Source organism: Scyliorhinus torazame, chromosome 8 (genome assembly GCF_047496885.1).
Source record: "Scyliorhinus torazame isolate Kashiwa2021f chromosome 8, sScyTor2.1, whole genome shotgun sequence".
NCBI lineage: Eukaryota > Metazoa > Chordata > Chondrichthyes > Carcharhiniformes > Scyliorhinidae > Scyliorhinus > Scyliorhinus torazame.
In genome coordinates, this window is record NC_092714.1 from 49,706,909 (window position 1) to 49,721,107 (window position 14,199).

Sequence of the window (14,199 nt, forward strand, 5' to 3'; positions counted from 1 at the left end):
GACCAGCAGCTCACATTCATGCCTCTGCATGCCCTACTTCCTCTCTCTCCCCCTCATCAGCCACGCGCCTGTTTCCCGACGTTTAAAACCACAAATATAACTCGCAAGTTCGTCTGGCGCCCGCCACGACTTTGGTTTCACGACCGATTCTCCATCCAATCGTGTTTCGCGATTCCGGCGTCGGCCGGTGGATAATTCCTCCTCTTATCTGAATGACTAATTCATTGGAATAAATCAGGAGTTACTTGTATTTTAAACACACCGCTACTTCACTGTGAAAAAAAATCTTTCCCAACTCTCCAGAAGGTGAAGGAGGAATGTTGGCTGCAATTTATAATATACATTTCACTTTTAAGCACCGATATGTTTTTTACAAATATGTCAGATGTGTTGAAAACAAAGTCGAAGCGATTCTCATCTGGAGACATAGCATGACTGACATTCGGTTCATAATACTATAAAACATCTACCTATAAAAGAGGATATAGAAATTGAATTTCAATCCATCAATAGTGATTGATTTTCATTATTTTTGAGGTCAAACTGTGCATACTATGTCCTCTCACAACCTATCTTTCTACCTTTGACTTATTTAAAGGCATTTATCTTCAACGTCCTCATTGTTTTGGGCTATACAAAAGCCTTGACAGCAGCTCCAAGGTACGGCATATTTTCACACCTTTATTTCCTGCCTGTAAATCAGTGAATCTTGTTTTATGCCAATCATATTCGCCCAGATTCTGACCTTAGTTCGAGATTTGAATATCATTTTCGGATGATTCCCAGGGCAGGTCGACTGTCCGAAGGAATTTAGAAATTCCAAGACAATCCCCGTTTAATCCTTAGCTGAGAACCTCCTGGGGGCAAGTGCGGCTCTCCAGTGCATATTTGGGTTACCCTCCCAGATACACTGCTCGTAAGGGATGGCCCTATATTTCTTTTAATATTACTTTAATAAATATTAGCTTAAAAGAGTAGCACCATCTGTCTATTCCCTTAATTGTGTTTCGGAGTGTCTCCATTCCAGGCTGAAAAACACATAATTCTCTTGTAGTTTCCCATAAATCAGACTCAACAATAGGTAGGTATCAACTGCATAGTTCACTACAATTTGATCACAAGTTTCTCTCACTTGTATTCAACTGTTATATAGTTACCTTTCCACTGTTTAACAGTTCACTATTTTATTGGCCCTGTTGATTGCCGCTATTTTGTGCTTGGAGTGTGGGCTGAGCCTCTCAGTGATGACACAGTCATGCACTACATTTACCAACAGTCACTCTACACCACTTAGATTTTGCCAGTTTATATTCTGTTGATTAAAGTTTCTGAAGCATAAACTTTCCTGTCCTTAGCCTTATTATTTTGTTGCAGAACAAACGGTCCTGGTTCCGGTGTTAGCCTATGGCCTTGCAGCAGGTCTCTTACGTTAGCTCAGAATTTCCTTTTTGCATTTGAGATGTCTAAACAAAATAGTTCACTACATAGCTTATTTCCTCCCACAGAACCAACATCTGTGACCTCCTAGTTGTTGTCCCTTACAAAGATGACTAAACTGCTTGCTTTATTGACCATTTTCTCCATTATGAACACTCCACACTCCCATTTTAAACATTTATTTAATCACTGCAATTAGAAATGTGACTGCTATTCCCATGATATTTTAACGCCTTACTATCAGCACCACCTTCAAATCTTGCATCTTATTTTTAATCCTCCTGGTGTTTATATAAAAATATATTGTTGCAAACCGTCTTCTCATGGTCTCCAGCATCTGCTTTCATTCTGGTCTGCAGTGCTCGTGTGTTTTACTGACGTTCTATGCACCATGGCCACCTGTTAACTACTTTGGACAGAAGTAGGTCAACCAATGTCAGGCATTAAACAAAGAAGCCAAGCATTCTAACATGATCCGAGTATCCAATGTGGATACCAATATTTGAAAAACAGCTAACATAAGACTAGATAAACTGAAAGGTTTACGGTTTTCCCCAAATCCTCAAGGCACATTCACAAATTGCATTATCAAATAAAAGCCAAATGTAATATGCTGGTATTGATTGTGGAAATTACCTGTGAATTGCTGCTGGCCCTTGACATCAGCATCGGCAATTGGAGTTGGAGTGATGAAATGCTTACAGGTGGTGGAGGGTGATGCCTCATGTTCTAACATGTACATTGAAAATAGAAAAATATTTCCTTCAGTGAGAAAATTAGCTAACGTTGTGATAGTAACAAAGGGAACACGTAGGGTGTTGCACAGCCGAATGAGTTTCACTATTCAGAACAAGTTTCAAGGAAAAAAGTGAGCATTTATTATGTATTGTTTAAGTAGCAAAAATAAAAGATGACTGTACCATCCTAAGCTTGCTGGGGCTATTAAGCCAGTGACTGACTAAAATGAGAATTTCTTCCAATAAACTTATATGCTAACTGCCACTAAATATAATAATGGCATGTAAATATACCATATGGTCAAATAATCATGTCCCCTATCCAATAAATCAACTCCATTAAAACGACTGGTATTCTATCTTTACTCAGGGAATGCCTTCAAATTCTTTTTATTGCAGTTGTTCGATGTTCCAAGTTCTAGAATGGCTGGTCTAGATTTTAATCTGATGAACATTTTCCTACCTAGGTTAATGTTCAAGGTTTTCTTTAGCTGATCATCCAAGGTTTTGGATATTTTGGGAAGTTTACACTTCTAGATGTTCTCCTAGATCAGACTTGCCCCCATGAGCCAGATGTGGCCTGTGGCGCAATTTTATCAGCTCCATCACGCCGTTGTCACGTAGGCAACAATTCAACTCCAAATGCACAGCGCCTGCTCACCCAATCACAGTTTGGATTTTTTAAATGCGCAGGGCCTGCTCATCCAATCACAGTTTGGATTTTTTAAATGCACAGGGCCTACTCATCCAATCACAGGCTATTATGTCCATGCACCACTCGCTGATAGTCAGCCACCGGTGAGCCAATCAGCAGTCAATGCGTGGAGAAACCAGCCTGTGATTGGACGAGCTTTACGTCATCCGTTGCCGGGTATGTTTTTTTTAATATCCAGGCTTCTGGCCGAAGAAATCAGAGTGGATAGATAAAGTTCACTGGGGGAGGGTGGGTTGGAGCTGGCAGGCTGGGAGAGGGGAGTGCTGACATCGGAGTCAGCGAGGGGTGGAGGAACCTCGATTTTGGGCCCAGGCATGATTGCAGTTTCAGTGGGTCTGGGGAGAGCAAAGTCCAAAGAGATCAGGGGAGAGCCAATTGTAGGCAGGTTTGGGGAGGGTGGAGTGAGTGAGTGACTGACGGGGATTGGGGGGAGGGTGAGTGCATCTGCATGTGTGTGTTTGTTTGTGACTAAATGTGTGGAAGTGAATGAGTGTGTGTCAGGGTGAATGCGAGAGTCTGAGTGAGTGTGTCAAGGGTGAGTGCGAGAGATTGAATGAGTGTGCATGGGTGAGTGAGTAAGGGCGAGTATGAGTCTGCCTTATGCCCAGTCTCAGGTTTCTCACCCATTATAACCACAACTCAACAGCTTATATACACACCCGCTCACATTCATCCAACTACTGACCTCACATTCTGGATGTTTTTATTTCTTACTCTTTTTTAATTTAATAATTCATTGGGTTGATTTTGTTGTACGTTTGATCAGTAATTATTTCTTTCCCCAAAACCCCAATTTTAAAAAAAAATTCAGTTTATTGTTGCGTCGAACATTATCTTTCTGAAATTTGCCCATCAGTCCTTTATGTAATGAGGAGGGATTACTGAATGACCTCATAGTTAAGTATGTTCTCTGGAAAAGTGATCATAGCATGATAGAATTTCAAACTCAGACTGAGGCCAAGAAGCTGGAGTCCCACACTAACGTTCTGGAGTTAAACAAAGGTAATTACTTAGGTGTGAGGACAGATTTGGCCCAAGTGGACTGGGTAGGATGACTGAAAGGTAGCGCAGTAAATGAGCAGTGGAAATTGTTTAAGGGAATATTCCATTCCTCCCAACTAAAATATAGTCCAGAGAGGAAGAAAATTGTAAGGGGGGGAGAAACATCATGACTAAGCAAGGCAGTTAAAGGTAACATAAAGACAAAAACTAAGGCATACCATATTGCAAAGGCCAGTGGCAGGCTGGAAGATTGGGAAACTTTTAAAGATTGACAAAGGGTTACTAACAAAATAATAAAAAGAGTAACAGTAAATTATGGAAAAAAAACTTGCACAAAATACAAAATAGGATAACAAAAGCTCCTATAAGTATATAAAAGGGAAGAGAGTAGCTAAAGTGAATGTTGGTCCCTTGGAGGATGAGACTGGGGGGTTAATAGTAGACAACTATTTAAAAAATGGCAAAGGCATTAAATCAATATTTTGCCTCAGTTTTCACAGTGGACGACACTAGTACCATCCCAATGATAACAGGTAATGCAGAGGTTGAAAGGGAGGAACATAGAACAATCATCATTAATAGAGAAAAAGTACGAAGCAAACTATTGAGATTGAAGGCAGACAAGTTCCCAGGCCTAATCCCTACATTCTAGGCTCTGAAAGGAAGAAGCAGTGGAGATAGAAGTTTGCAAGCCTGATTCCTACATCTCAGGCTCTTAAAAGAAATGGCAGTGGAGATAGTGGATCCATTGGTTATAAAATCCCCTGGATGCGGGAAAGTTTCCAGTGGTTTGGAAAGATGCTTATGTAACGCCCTTATTCAAGAAGGGAGGGAGGCAGAAAATCGGAAACTGTAGACCAATTAGTTAAACATCTGTCGTTGGGAAATAATAAGAAACCATTATTAAAGAAGTAAAAACAGGACATTTGGAAAATCAAAACGCAATCAATCAGAGTCAGCTTCATTTTATGAAGAGTAAATCATTTTAACTAATTTGCTAGAGTTCTTTGAAGATGTAACAAGACAAGTGGATAATGGTGAACCTGTAGATGTAGTATAGCTGGACTTCCAGAAGGCATTTTTGGAGGGTGCTACACAAAAGGTTAATACACAAGGTAAGATCACATGGGGTTAGGGATACTGTATTAGCTTGGATAGAATACAGGTTAACCGACAGAATGGCAGAGTCAGGATAAATGAGTATTTTTCTAATTGTCAAGATGTAATTAGTGGGTTCGGTCCAAGGGTCCCAACTATTTACAATATATCTTAACGACTTGGAAGTAGGGTTAGAAAATACTATAGCCAAATTTGCAGGTGACACTGAAATAGGTGGGATAGTAAGTTGCAATGAGGAAATAAGAAATCAACTTTTTTTTAAATTCCAATTAAGGGGCAATTTAATGTGGCCAATCCACCTACCCTGCACATCTTTGGGTTGTGGGGGCGAAACCCACGCAGATACAGGGAGAATGTGCAAACTCCACTCAGACAGTGACCCGGGGTCGGGGTCAAACGCGGGTCCCCAGCGCGTGAGGCAGCAGTAATAAGAAATTTACAAATGGATATAGATGGGTTATGTGAGTGGGCCAAAATTAGGCAAATGGAGTTTAATATGGATAAGTGTGAGGTTATCCATTTTGGTTGGAAAAATAGAAAGGCAACTTATTATCTAAATGGAGAGAAACTTTGGTGTGCTTCAGTGCAGAGGAAGCTGGGTGTCCTCATGCATGAATGGCAGAAAACTGGCATGCAGGTACAACAGGTAATAAGGAAGGCAAATGGAATTTTGGCCTTTATAGGTAAAGAAATAGAGAATAGAAGTCGGGAAGTGTTGCTGCCACTGTATAAGGGATTGCTGAGGCCGCACCTGGAGTAGTGTGTAGAGTTTTGGACCCCTTATTTGAGGAGGGATGTAGTTGCATTAGAGGCAATACAGAGGAGGTTCACCAGATTGATTCCAGAGATGAGGGGTTTGCCTTATAAAGCAAGATCAAGCAGTTTAAGCCTATTCTCTCTGGCGTTTAGAAGAATGAGAGGAGATCTAATTGAAGTATATAAGATGATAAAAGTTATTGGCAAAGTAGACATAGAGGGGATGCTTCCTCTTGTGGGGCAATCTAGAACAAGAGGTCATAGTTTTAGGATAAGGGGTATCAGATTTAAAACAGAGATGAGGAGAAATTACTTCACTCAAAGGGTCGTGAATTTGTGGAATTTACTACCCCAGAGTGCGGTGGATGCTAGATCATTGAGTAAATTTAAGGAGGAGATAGACAGATTTTTAATTAGTAATGGGTTGAATAGTTATGGAGAACGGTCAGGAAAATTGTGGCCAAGAAGAGATCATCCATGATCATATTGAATGGCAGAGAGGGCTCGAGGGGCTGAATTGTCTAATCCTGCTCCTAGTTCTTATGCAAATGCTCAATGGTTAATCCAACCCACTAGGCGACAGCAAATCTGCATTTCCCAATCTCTACAATGTGTTTCAACTACAGGGAAAGATTATTTCCCAACAAGTCCTGTACAACCACAACTCTCTACTTTCCTCAATGGTCACTTCAAATCCAAGCCCATGCTAATATTTTCCAAGATTAAATTTTATGAAAAAGAAATCCATGACCACTTTTGAACTAAAATATTTGAAGATTGTATTCTTGCTGAAATAAAATTGCTCACTCAAATAATTCTAAGGTGAGAAAAAATTTCAGAGATGCATCCAAAAGAAAAATGCCTCTTCGTCTTTACTGTAAAGATAGCAGCAATTGGAGTTTGAAAATTTGGAATTTAATCTGTCCCATTAAGAAAATGGCAATACACATGTGAACTGGTTACTGCGGCCATTCTGTACAATGCTGTTTTTAAATGTACAGTCCCCACATTTTAGTCACTTCTATTCAGCCAGCTTTCTGGTTTCAAAATTCAAAGGGACAGAGTGAGTGTTGGGCTCTAATAAATATGCGGCGCTGTAACATACTGATTACTAACTGCTGCAGTTGGGAGTTAATCAAGCAATGTACTCCCTGCAAACAAATAATACTTTTCACAGCAAGAATGCAGCTTTTGACCACTCAAATACCATGATTAAAAGAAAAGGATGCCCGATATGTTCAGTAAAGAAAGGAACAGCAACTTGTTAAAGCTTTTCAAACACATCTTTAATTTTGATATGGTGTCAAAGTGAAATTAACTGTGATTGTCATGCAATGTGGTTCTTGCAGGTGGTCAACTGGACATAATTTATGAATCAAGCAATTGGCTGTGCAAGAGCATCTGGAATCACATCTCTCATGAAGTAGTGGCCAGCAAGTACAATTTCATTCATTGTGTAGCATTATATTTGTCAGAATGTAAAAGCCTTGTGTAATGAGTGATATGGATGACAAGTGAATATGTGCATTATGAATAAAGTGTACAGGATGACTAGAATGAACAATTGCATGTCATGCTTTAGCTATTGTTAAAACTACCTATGAATTTCAGCTTGTCCACAGCATTAAGTTCAGAAGTGAAGATAAATGAACTTTTGGAAGAAGGTATCTCAAACTCTGCAATGTATCAAATAACAAATAAAGCTCTGTGATTGAAATTATTCATTAACTATTGCACCTGTGGTAGAGCCCAACATTCTGGACACTTATGTTCAACAACTCAAAGAGAACTCATCAAGGATATTGGGACAACGACTATCTTTTGACTGAATAATATATTTTACATCATGCCAAAGTGATTTCTCCATTGTAGCTTGTGTCCAATCCATGCACTTGAAGCAGTGCACTGAAAAGTGTTGTGAAAGTTCAACAGAATTAAAATAGTGCCATTCACTGTAACAAGTTCAAAACACTTTTTTGATGAAGACATTACAAATCGCAATAATTTTATCAATGTAGCATGACATATTGACTTAGACCCAATGGCTGAAGCAATGACGGATCATTCCCTTTGTCATGAATCAAAATGTGGAACCACAATTAATCTCTAAGCTTCTGATCAAGCAACGATTTTCAGTCAAAATACATTTTCAAATAGATTAAAGGAAGTTAAAAGAAGTATGCAGCTGACAATGTTGGACAAAAAAAAACAAGAACTTGGAAAAAGAATGAAGATCTGCATAATATAAACTGGCCAGAGAAACAGAATTGTTGAATGCACCTGAGTAATAGTGAGGGCACCTTAATGGCTACTGTGATTTAGCCCTTCAGACTTTCTGGTTATTATGCTTCATGCTTTCCCCAACTGTTCTTTTCTCCTTAAAGACCTTCAACTGTTTGTTTCTTTTAACCATCTACCATGATCAGCTTTCTATAAGCACATTCAATAGTCAGAAGCCAAAATATTTTGTGCTAACCATTCAAAACAATGCTTCAAAATATACTTATTCACAGCAAGCAATGTTTTCATATAACATGGCAACATATGAAAATAAAGGACAGGAAACGATCAACTGGTCCATTGGGCCTTTTCTGTAAGTCATGTTGTAACTCTGTACCCTCCCCCCCCCACTCCCCCCCCCCCCCCCCACCCCTCCCCTCCCCAACTACTCACTGGCCCTGCAGAGTATTAACCTTGTAATCTATCCGCTCACGTACTCAAAGATGGTTTGTTGTAAGCTGCCAGTCAGGAAACAAGTTTCACAAAAGATCTTAATGCACTTCGATCCAAAATATATTCTATTGATCAGGAATCCAGTTCATATAAATCCATCAATTAAATTAACTGCTCAACATGAGATACTCTGAGGGTGAGGATGCTAATTTCTGACTAGGCAATTTTCCTATTAAGGCATTCTATTCTATTGACCTGTAATTCAAGCCAAGAAAATGAGAACTGATAATAATGATAGCAGTCACATATATTAAAATGTCTCTTATTGTGAATACCTTTAGATTGCTTTGGGTCCATGACATGAGATTTCGCTGTTTTTAAAGTGCTAACAGGTGAACTGCTGGAGAATGGTACCTCAAAATCTGGAACTTATTCAGAAAATACAAATGAAACATTTAAGCAATCAACTGGGGCTACTCTACACAGTCGCACTTAAGATAGAAGACAAGCATCATAGCTTACAGCTTACATCTCAGCCTTGAAAATGGATGAAATGGAGTGGCCAAACAATTTGGAGTATATTTACCAAGCCAAGCAGTCCCCTGAAGTGACCCACCTACAGCAGTTTGATAAAAGCCTTCTAATTTTACTTCCATGCAAGTTTGATATATTTGTTAATATGGCGCATGCAAATATCAGCATTGAATATTGTGCAAGGGTTTATTCTTCCAGAAATTCCAAAACAACACAACTGATTGTTTTTCAACATATCTTTAAGCGATGTGTATTTACAAATTCTCCTAATCTATTACTCTGTATTACTGTATGTTGACTGACTTTGTACTTGCCCACATACATGACAATTCTGTCTTTCAAGGCATGAAAGAGTGCCAAACAAATTATACCAACAAAGTGCCTGTGTTGCATTCCGGTGATGCGCATGTCATTTGTGAATAAAGTGCACATCCATGCTATACCATTTCTATGTACTACTACCTGAAATCTGTTTTCTTTGCGTCAAATCAAATTCATCAATTTTATTTGATGTGGTAAGAAATGAATCGACAGTGGGCTGAACCTCAGGGCCTGTAATTTAGTCAGAGAAAATGAAAAGCAAATTTTGTCATCAGAACATTAAAAAGAAAACAGGAGCAGGAGTAGACCATCTGGCCGCTCGAGTCTGTTCCTCCTTTCGATCAGATCACAGCTGAATGTCTCCTCAAAGTCACTTTGCTGCCCCATCCCCTTAGCCCTTGATTCATTTGGTCTCCAAAAAGTCAATTGATTGCAGTCTTGAATTTACTTAATGACTTAGCATTATCAACCCTCTGGGATACAGAATTACCAAGTCTCACTACTCTCTGAGGCTAGAGCTTTCTCCTTAGTTCAGTCCTAAATGACAGAGCTCTTATATGCTCACTAAATCCATCACTTCAATTCATTCACACATCAGCTGAGGCATTGATGATAAAGCTGCAGGCAATGTTGACTTGCTAATGGCTTCATCCAGAGGAGGAGGAGGGCTCCGAGCCGTTTGGCACAGGACCATGAGGAATTAGGGCCTGTGCGGCAAGAGACAGTGGGGCCTCTATATGGTCCACAGGCTTGTGAACATGGATCACTGCAGTAGTGCTCTTGTCTAGAGGTAAGCAAAAGACAATGATGGAGGCACCCTTGTATATCCTGGGACGTGCGAGCTTCTCGAGAACGAGCTGTGGCTGCTAGGGCTCTGGAGGAGTAGTGTGAAGCTCCTGGCCTACACGAATGAATGTCTTTCTAGGTTCCCTTTAAATATGATGCCAGGACCTTCGACCTCATGAGAATACAGCGGGGCAGTCAACGTCCTGCCCACCCCGCCACATAATTTGCCGAGCTCCTCGTCACGCATTGGAAAGTAGAAGGTCACATGTGTTCACCCCCACTACCACCCTAATAGGAATCACGCTCACTTCCTCACCTGCCACAGCACCTAGTCTCCAGACTGGAAGATTCTGCCCGTTTTTTTTTCCATTGCACATAGCAACTGCAATTTAGGAAAAGGAGCCACCTCGTGCCAATGCTTTCTCTATACTTAAGAGAAAACTAAATATATTTTAATGGGCCATTTTGTTAAAAAGTATGTTACATTAATTTACAGTATGCCAAGTAAACTTTATAGCTAAGTTGAGCTCAGCTACTAAATTAAAGAAACTTAATTCCTCCAATTGTTCATAATTGGGCCGCACATTACAAAATTAAACTCTCACCACACAAACATCTTCCTCGCTCAATATAATCCAAACAAATAAATTGATTCAAGCAGGAGATGAAAGAAACTGGCACACAAAAGGATCTAAAGAAGGTATAAATTTACAAAACAATCACCCACTTGAAAGACAGATCACATGTTAACTTCAAGAAGATCAAGTAAATACAAGCAATATAAAAGCAAGAGGAAGACGGGAAATACTTTTATTGGCTAAGGTGTATACTTCATGAAACATGCTGAATAACTGAATAAAAGAAATGTAATTACAAAAATGGAAGAGCTGACGAAAATAAAATGAGGAAAATAAGAAATGAGTGAACAAACTGGATGGGCACCTTCGAAGTTCAGGCATTCAACCTTAGCTGTGATACAGAAACCACAAAGGAGCATATTGACCCAGCAAAACAACTCATCTATCTATGTAAATTATGTTTTCGCCTGGAGATCTCACAACTATGTTATCCCTATAACTACAACCAGCTGTGAATTCTTGCTTAACATGGCATGATGTTCAGAATCATCGAAGAATTGAATCATAGAATCCCGTGCAGAAGGAGGGCATTAGGTCCATTGAGCATGCACCAACCCTCTGAAAGAGCACCCCTCCTAGTCCCAAACCCCACACTATACCCATAACCCCACCTAGGGCCAATTTAGCATAGCTAATCCACCTAACCTGCACATCTTTGGACTGAAGGAGGAAACTGGAGCACTGGGGGAAGCCCACGCAGACACAGGGAGAATGTGCAAACTCCAGACAGTCACCCGAGGGCGGAATCGAGCCCAGGTCTCTGGTACTGTGAGGCAGCAGTGCTAACCACTGTGCTACCGTGCTGCCCAAAGTTGTTTGTAAAGCGATAATATTTGAGATTATGGAGGCCAGTACCCCATATTCTGCAATGTATTTTGGAAAATGAAATAAATTTTGACCAGGTGGTGACATTAGCTATAGTAAAACACATTTATTCTGCCCACTTACAACAAATCTGATTATTTTTTCTGAATTGGAAGCAGATGCAGTGTAATAACTACAGAACAGAGTCTATAAACACTTGTCTATCATGAAATCTAACTAGTGGACATCTTTGACAAAACCATCACGATTTGGCTTCAAAAGGTTACTGACGGGCTTTTTGTAGATGTCTACAAATTAAATTCAAAACAGGATCTGATCCTGCTAAGTTTTGAAACCATTACATCAAATTTGCTTTTAATTGTCATGTGAGTGTCCCTTCAAGAAAGGTTTTTGTCTTATCACATGGCTTCAGTGATGTCAGTGTGTGGGTGGAGCTGGGCTGTGGGCTCTGGGAAGTTTTTTCTTTGGTTTCGCTTTCACATTTGGCTGCAGTGGACTCAGACAGAGAACAGAAGTGTTTGGCCTGTTTCTCTATCTTCATTTTAAAAGCTGTTTCCAGACTGCTTTATAACTTAAAAGAGATAATTGCTTTCTGGAAAGAATTCAAATCTGCTGTTTCAGAAGGGGAGCAGAGTGTCAATAACAACAGTCTTGTACCGATGAGAGTGCCGTGTGCTGGGCCACGCCTTTGAAAAGTGGTTTCTGGCTTTACTTGGATTTTGGTATTGAATTGGAACAGTTAAGGGGGAATTCATTAAGGGTTATACATAGATTACTGTAGCTGTGGGGGTCTTTGTGTTTGTAATTGATAAAATACAAAAAAGAAGAGAAAGAAGTTTTAAAGAAACTTAGTGAAAGTTTTTAAAATCTTTTTTTGGAAGGAAGAATTTTTTGTTTTTATATAAAATTTTTAAAAAGATTGAAGAAGGAAAGAAGGGTGACAAAAAAAAAAGTCGTTAAAGGATGCGAAAAGCAGCGTCGAGGAAGGGAGGAAATGCGGGCTCGCCGTTGAATGAGAGAACCAGCAAAAGCGCTGACAAGATGGCGGATGCCGGACCGTATAGTGGGGCCGCACTGCTTACGGTGAAGAAGATGACCGAGGTGATGGCTATGGAGCTGGAAAAGCAGTTTGCGAGGCACATGGAGGCTTTGAGGAAGGAGATGGCGGTCGCATTGAAGTCATTGGTGGAGGTGGCAATCGTCCCGGTGAGGGTAGCTGTGGCAAAGACATCGGCCGAGGTGAGAGAGCAGGGCGAGAAGATGAATGAAGTGGAGGAGGCCGTGTCGCAGCACAGCGACCAGTTCACCTCGATGGGGGACGAGCTGCGGAAGGTGGTGGAGGTCAACAGAGGACTCCGAGCAAAGCGCGAGGACTTGGAGAACCGCTCGAGGCGGCACAATCTGAGAATTGTGGGCTTGCCTGAAGGGACAGAGGGGCCAAGGCCAACAGAGTACTTCGCTAAGAAGTTGGCGGAGTTGATGGGGGAGGGTGAGAACCCCTCCCGGTACGAGCTGGACCGAGCTCATCGGTCATTAAGGCCGAAGCCCAGAGTGAATGAGCCGCCAAGAGCAGTAATTATCTGCTTCCATAAGTACTGCAAGAAGGAGAAGGTGTTAAGCTGGACGAAGCAGAAGCGTGGGGTGCAGTGGGATGGTGCTAGAGTTCGGATTTACCAGGACTTGACGGTGGAGTTGGCAAAAAGACAAGCGGCGTTCGGGCGAGTGAAGGCAGCACTGCACAAAAAGGGGGTGAGATTTAGTATGGTATACCCGGCGAAGCTGAGGGTGACTTATGATGCCAAAGACTTTTATTTCGAGACAGCGGAGGCGGCTGAGGCATTCGTGAGGGCAGAAGGCTTGGGATAGACGTGAGGAGCGGAGCTGGAAGAGAGACTGTGGACTGTGATTGGGGAGCTGGAAAATGTATAAATGCTATAACTTTCTTTTTACTGACGTGTATTGTAATTTACTTCTCTTCACATTGTAACAGAGTTCAAGTTATGGGTTGGGTTAATTGGCATTCTGTGTTGCGACGGTTATATCTTATTTTAGTGAATTGGTTGGGTTGGATTGTTGTTTTTGTTTTTCCTTTCTCTGGGACTGGGTGGGAGGGGACGGTATATCTTTGGTGGGGAGAGTGAAAGCTGATCTGGCAAGGTGGGATGGTCTCCCTCTGTCACTGGCGGGCCGGGTACAGGCGGTTAAAATTAACATGTTGCCGCGGTTTCTGTTTATTTTTCAATGCCTGCCGATTTTCCTGCCAAAGGCTTTTTTCAGAGAGATTGAGGGAAGGATTACTCCGTTCATATGGGAATGGAAGGTGGCCAGAGTTAGAAAGGTGCTGCTACAGAGGGGAAGGCAGGCAGGGGGTTTGGGTCTTCCAAACCTGATGTATTATTACTGGGCGGCGAATGTGGAGAAGGTGCGGAGCTGGGTCAGTGTGGTAGTCACCACTGTTGTATTATATTGTATATACTGCACTGCATACGAGGGTATTACGGTAAGGCCCCTGTATTACTGGTACGAGGGTAGATCCCTGCCTGCTGGCTCCACCCAGTAGGCGGAGTATAAATGTGTGTGCTCTCCGAACTGCAGCCATTTTGGCAGCAGCTATAGGAGGCCACACATCTCTGTGTAATAAAGCCTCGATTACTCT

General features: G+C 41.2%; 1 protein-coding gene across 18 annotated transcripts in view; it reads right to left on the minus strand.

The window, feature by feature from the left end:
- The window catches only part of LOC140427828 (uncharacterized), a 507,915-nt gene that overhangs the window by 289,891 nt on the left and 203,825 nt on the right, over positions 1–14,199 (minus strand). For all 18 annotated transcript variants that reach the window (XM_072513572.1, XM_072513555.1, XM_072513571.1 and 15 more), the window contains one exon: positions 2,074–2,166. In XM_072513572.1, the coding sequence (XP_072369673.1) occupies positions 2,074–2,166 (93 nt within the window). The remainder of the gene's footprint in view (positions 1–2,073; positions 2,167–14,199) is intronic.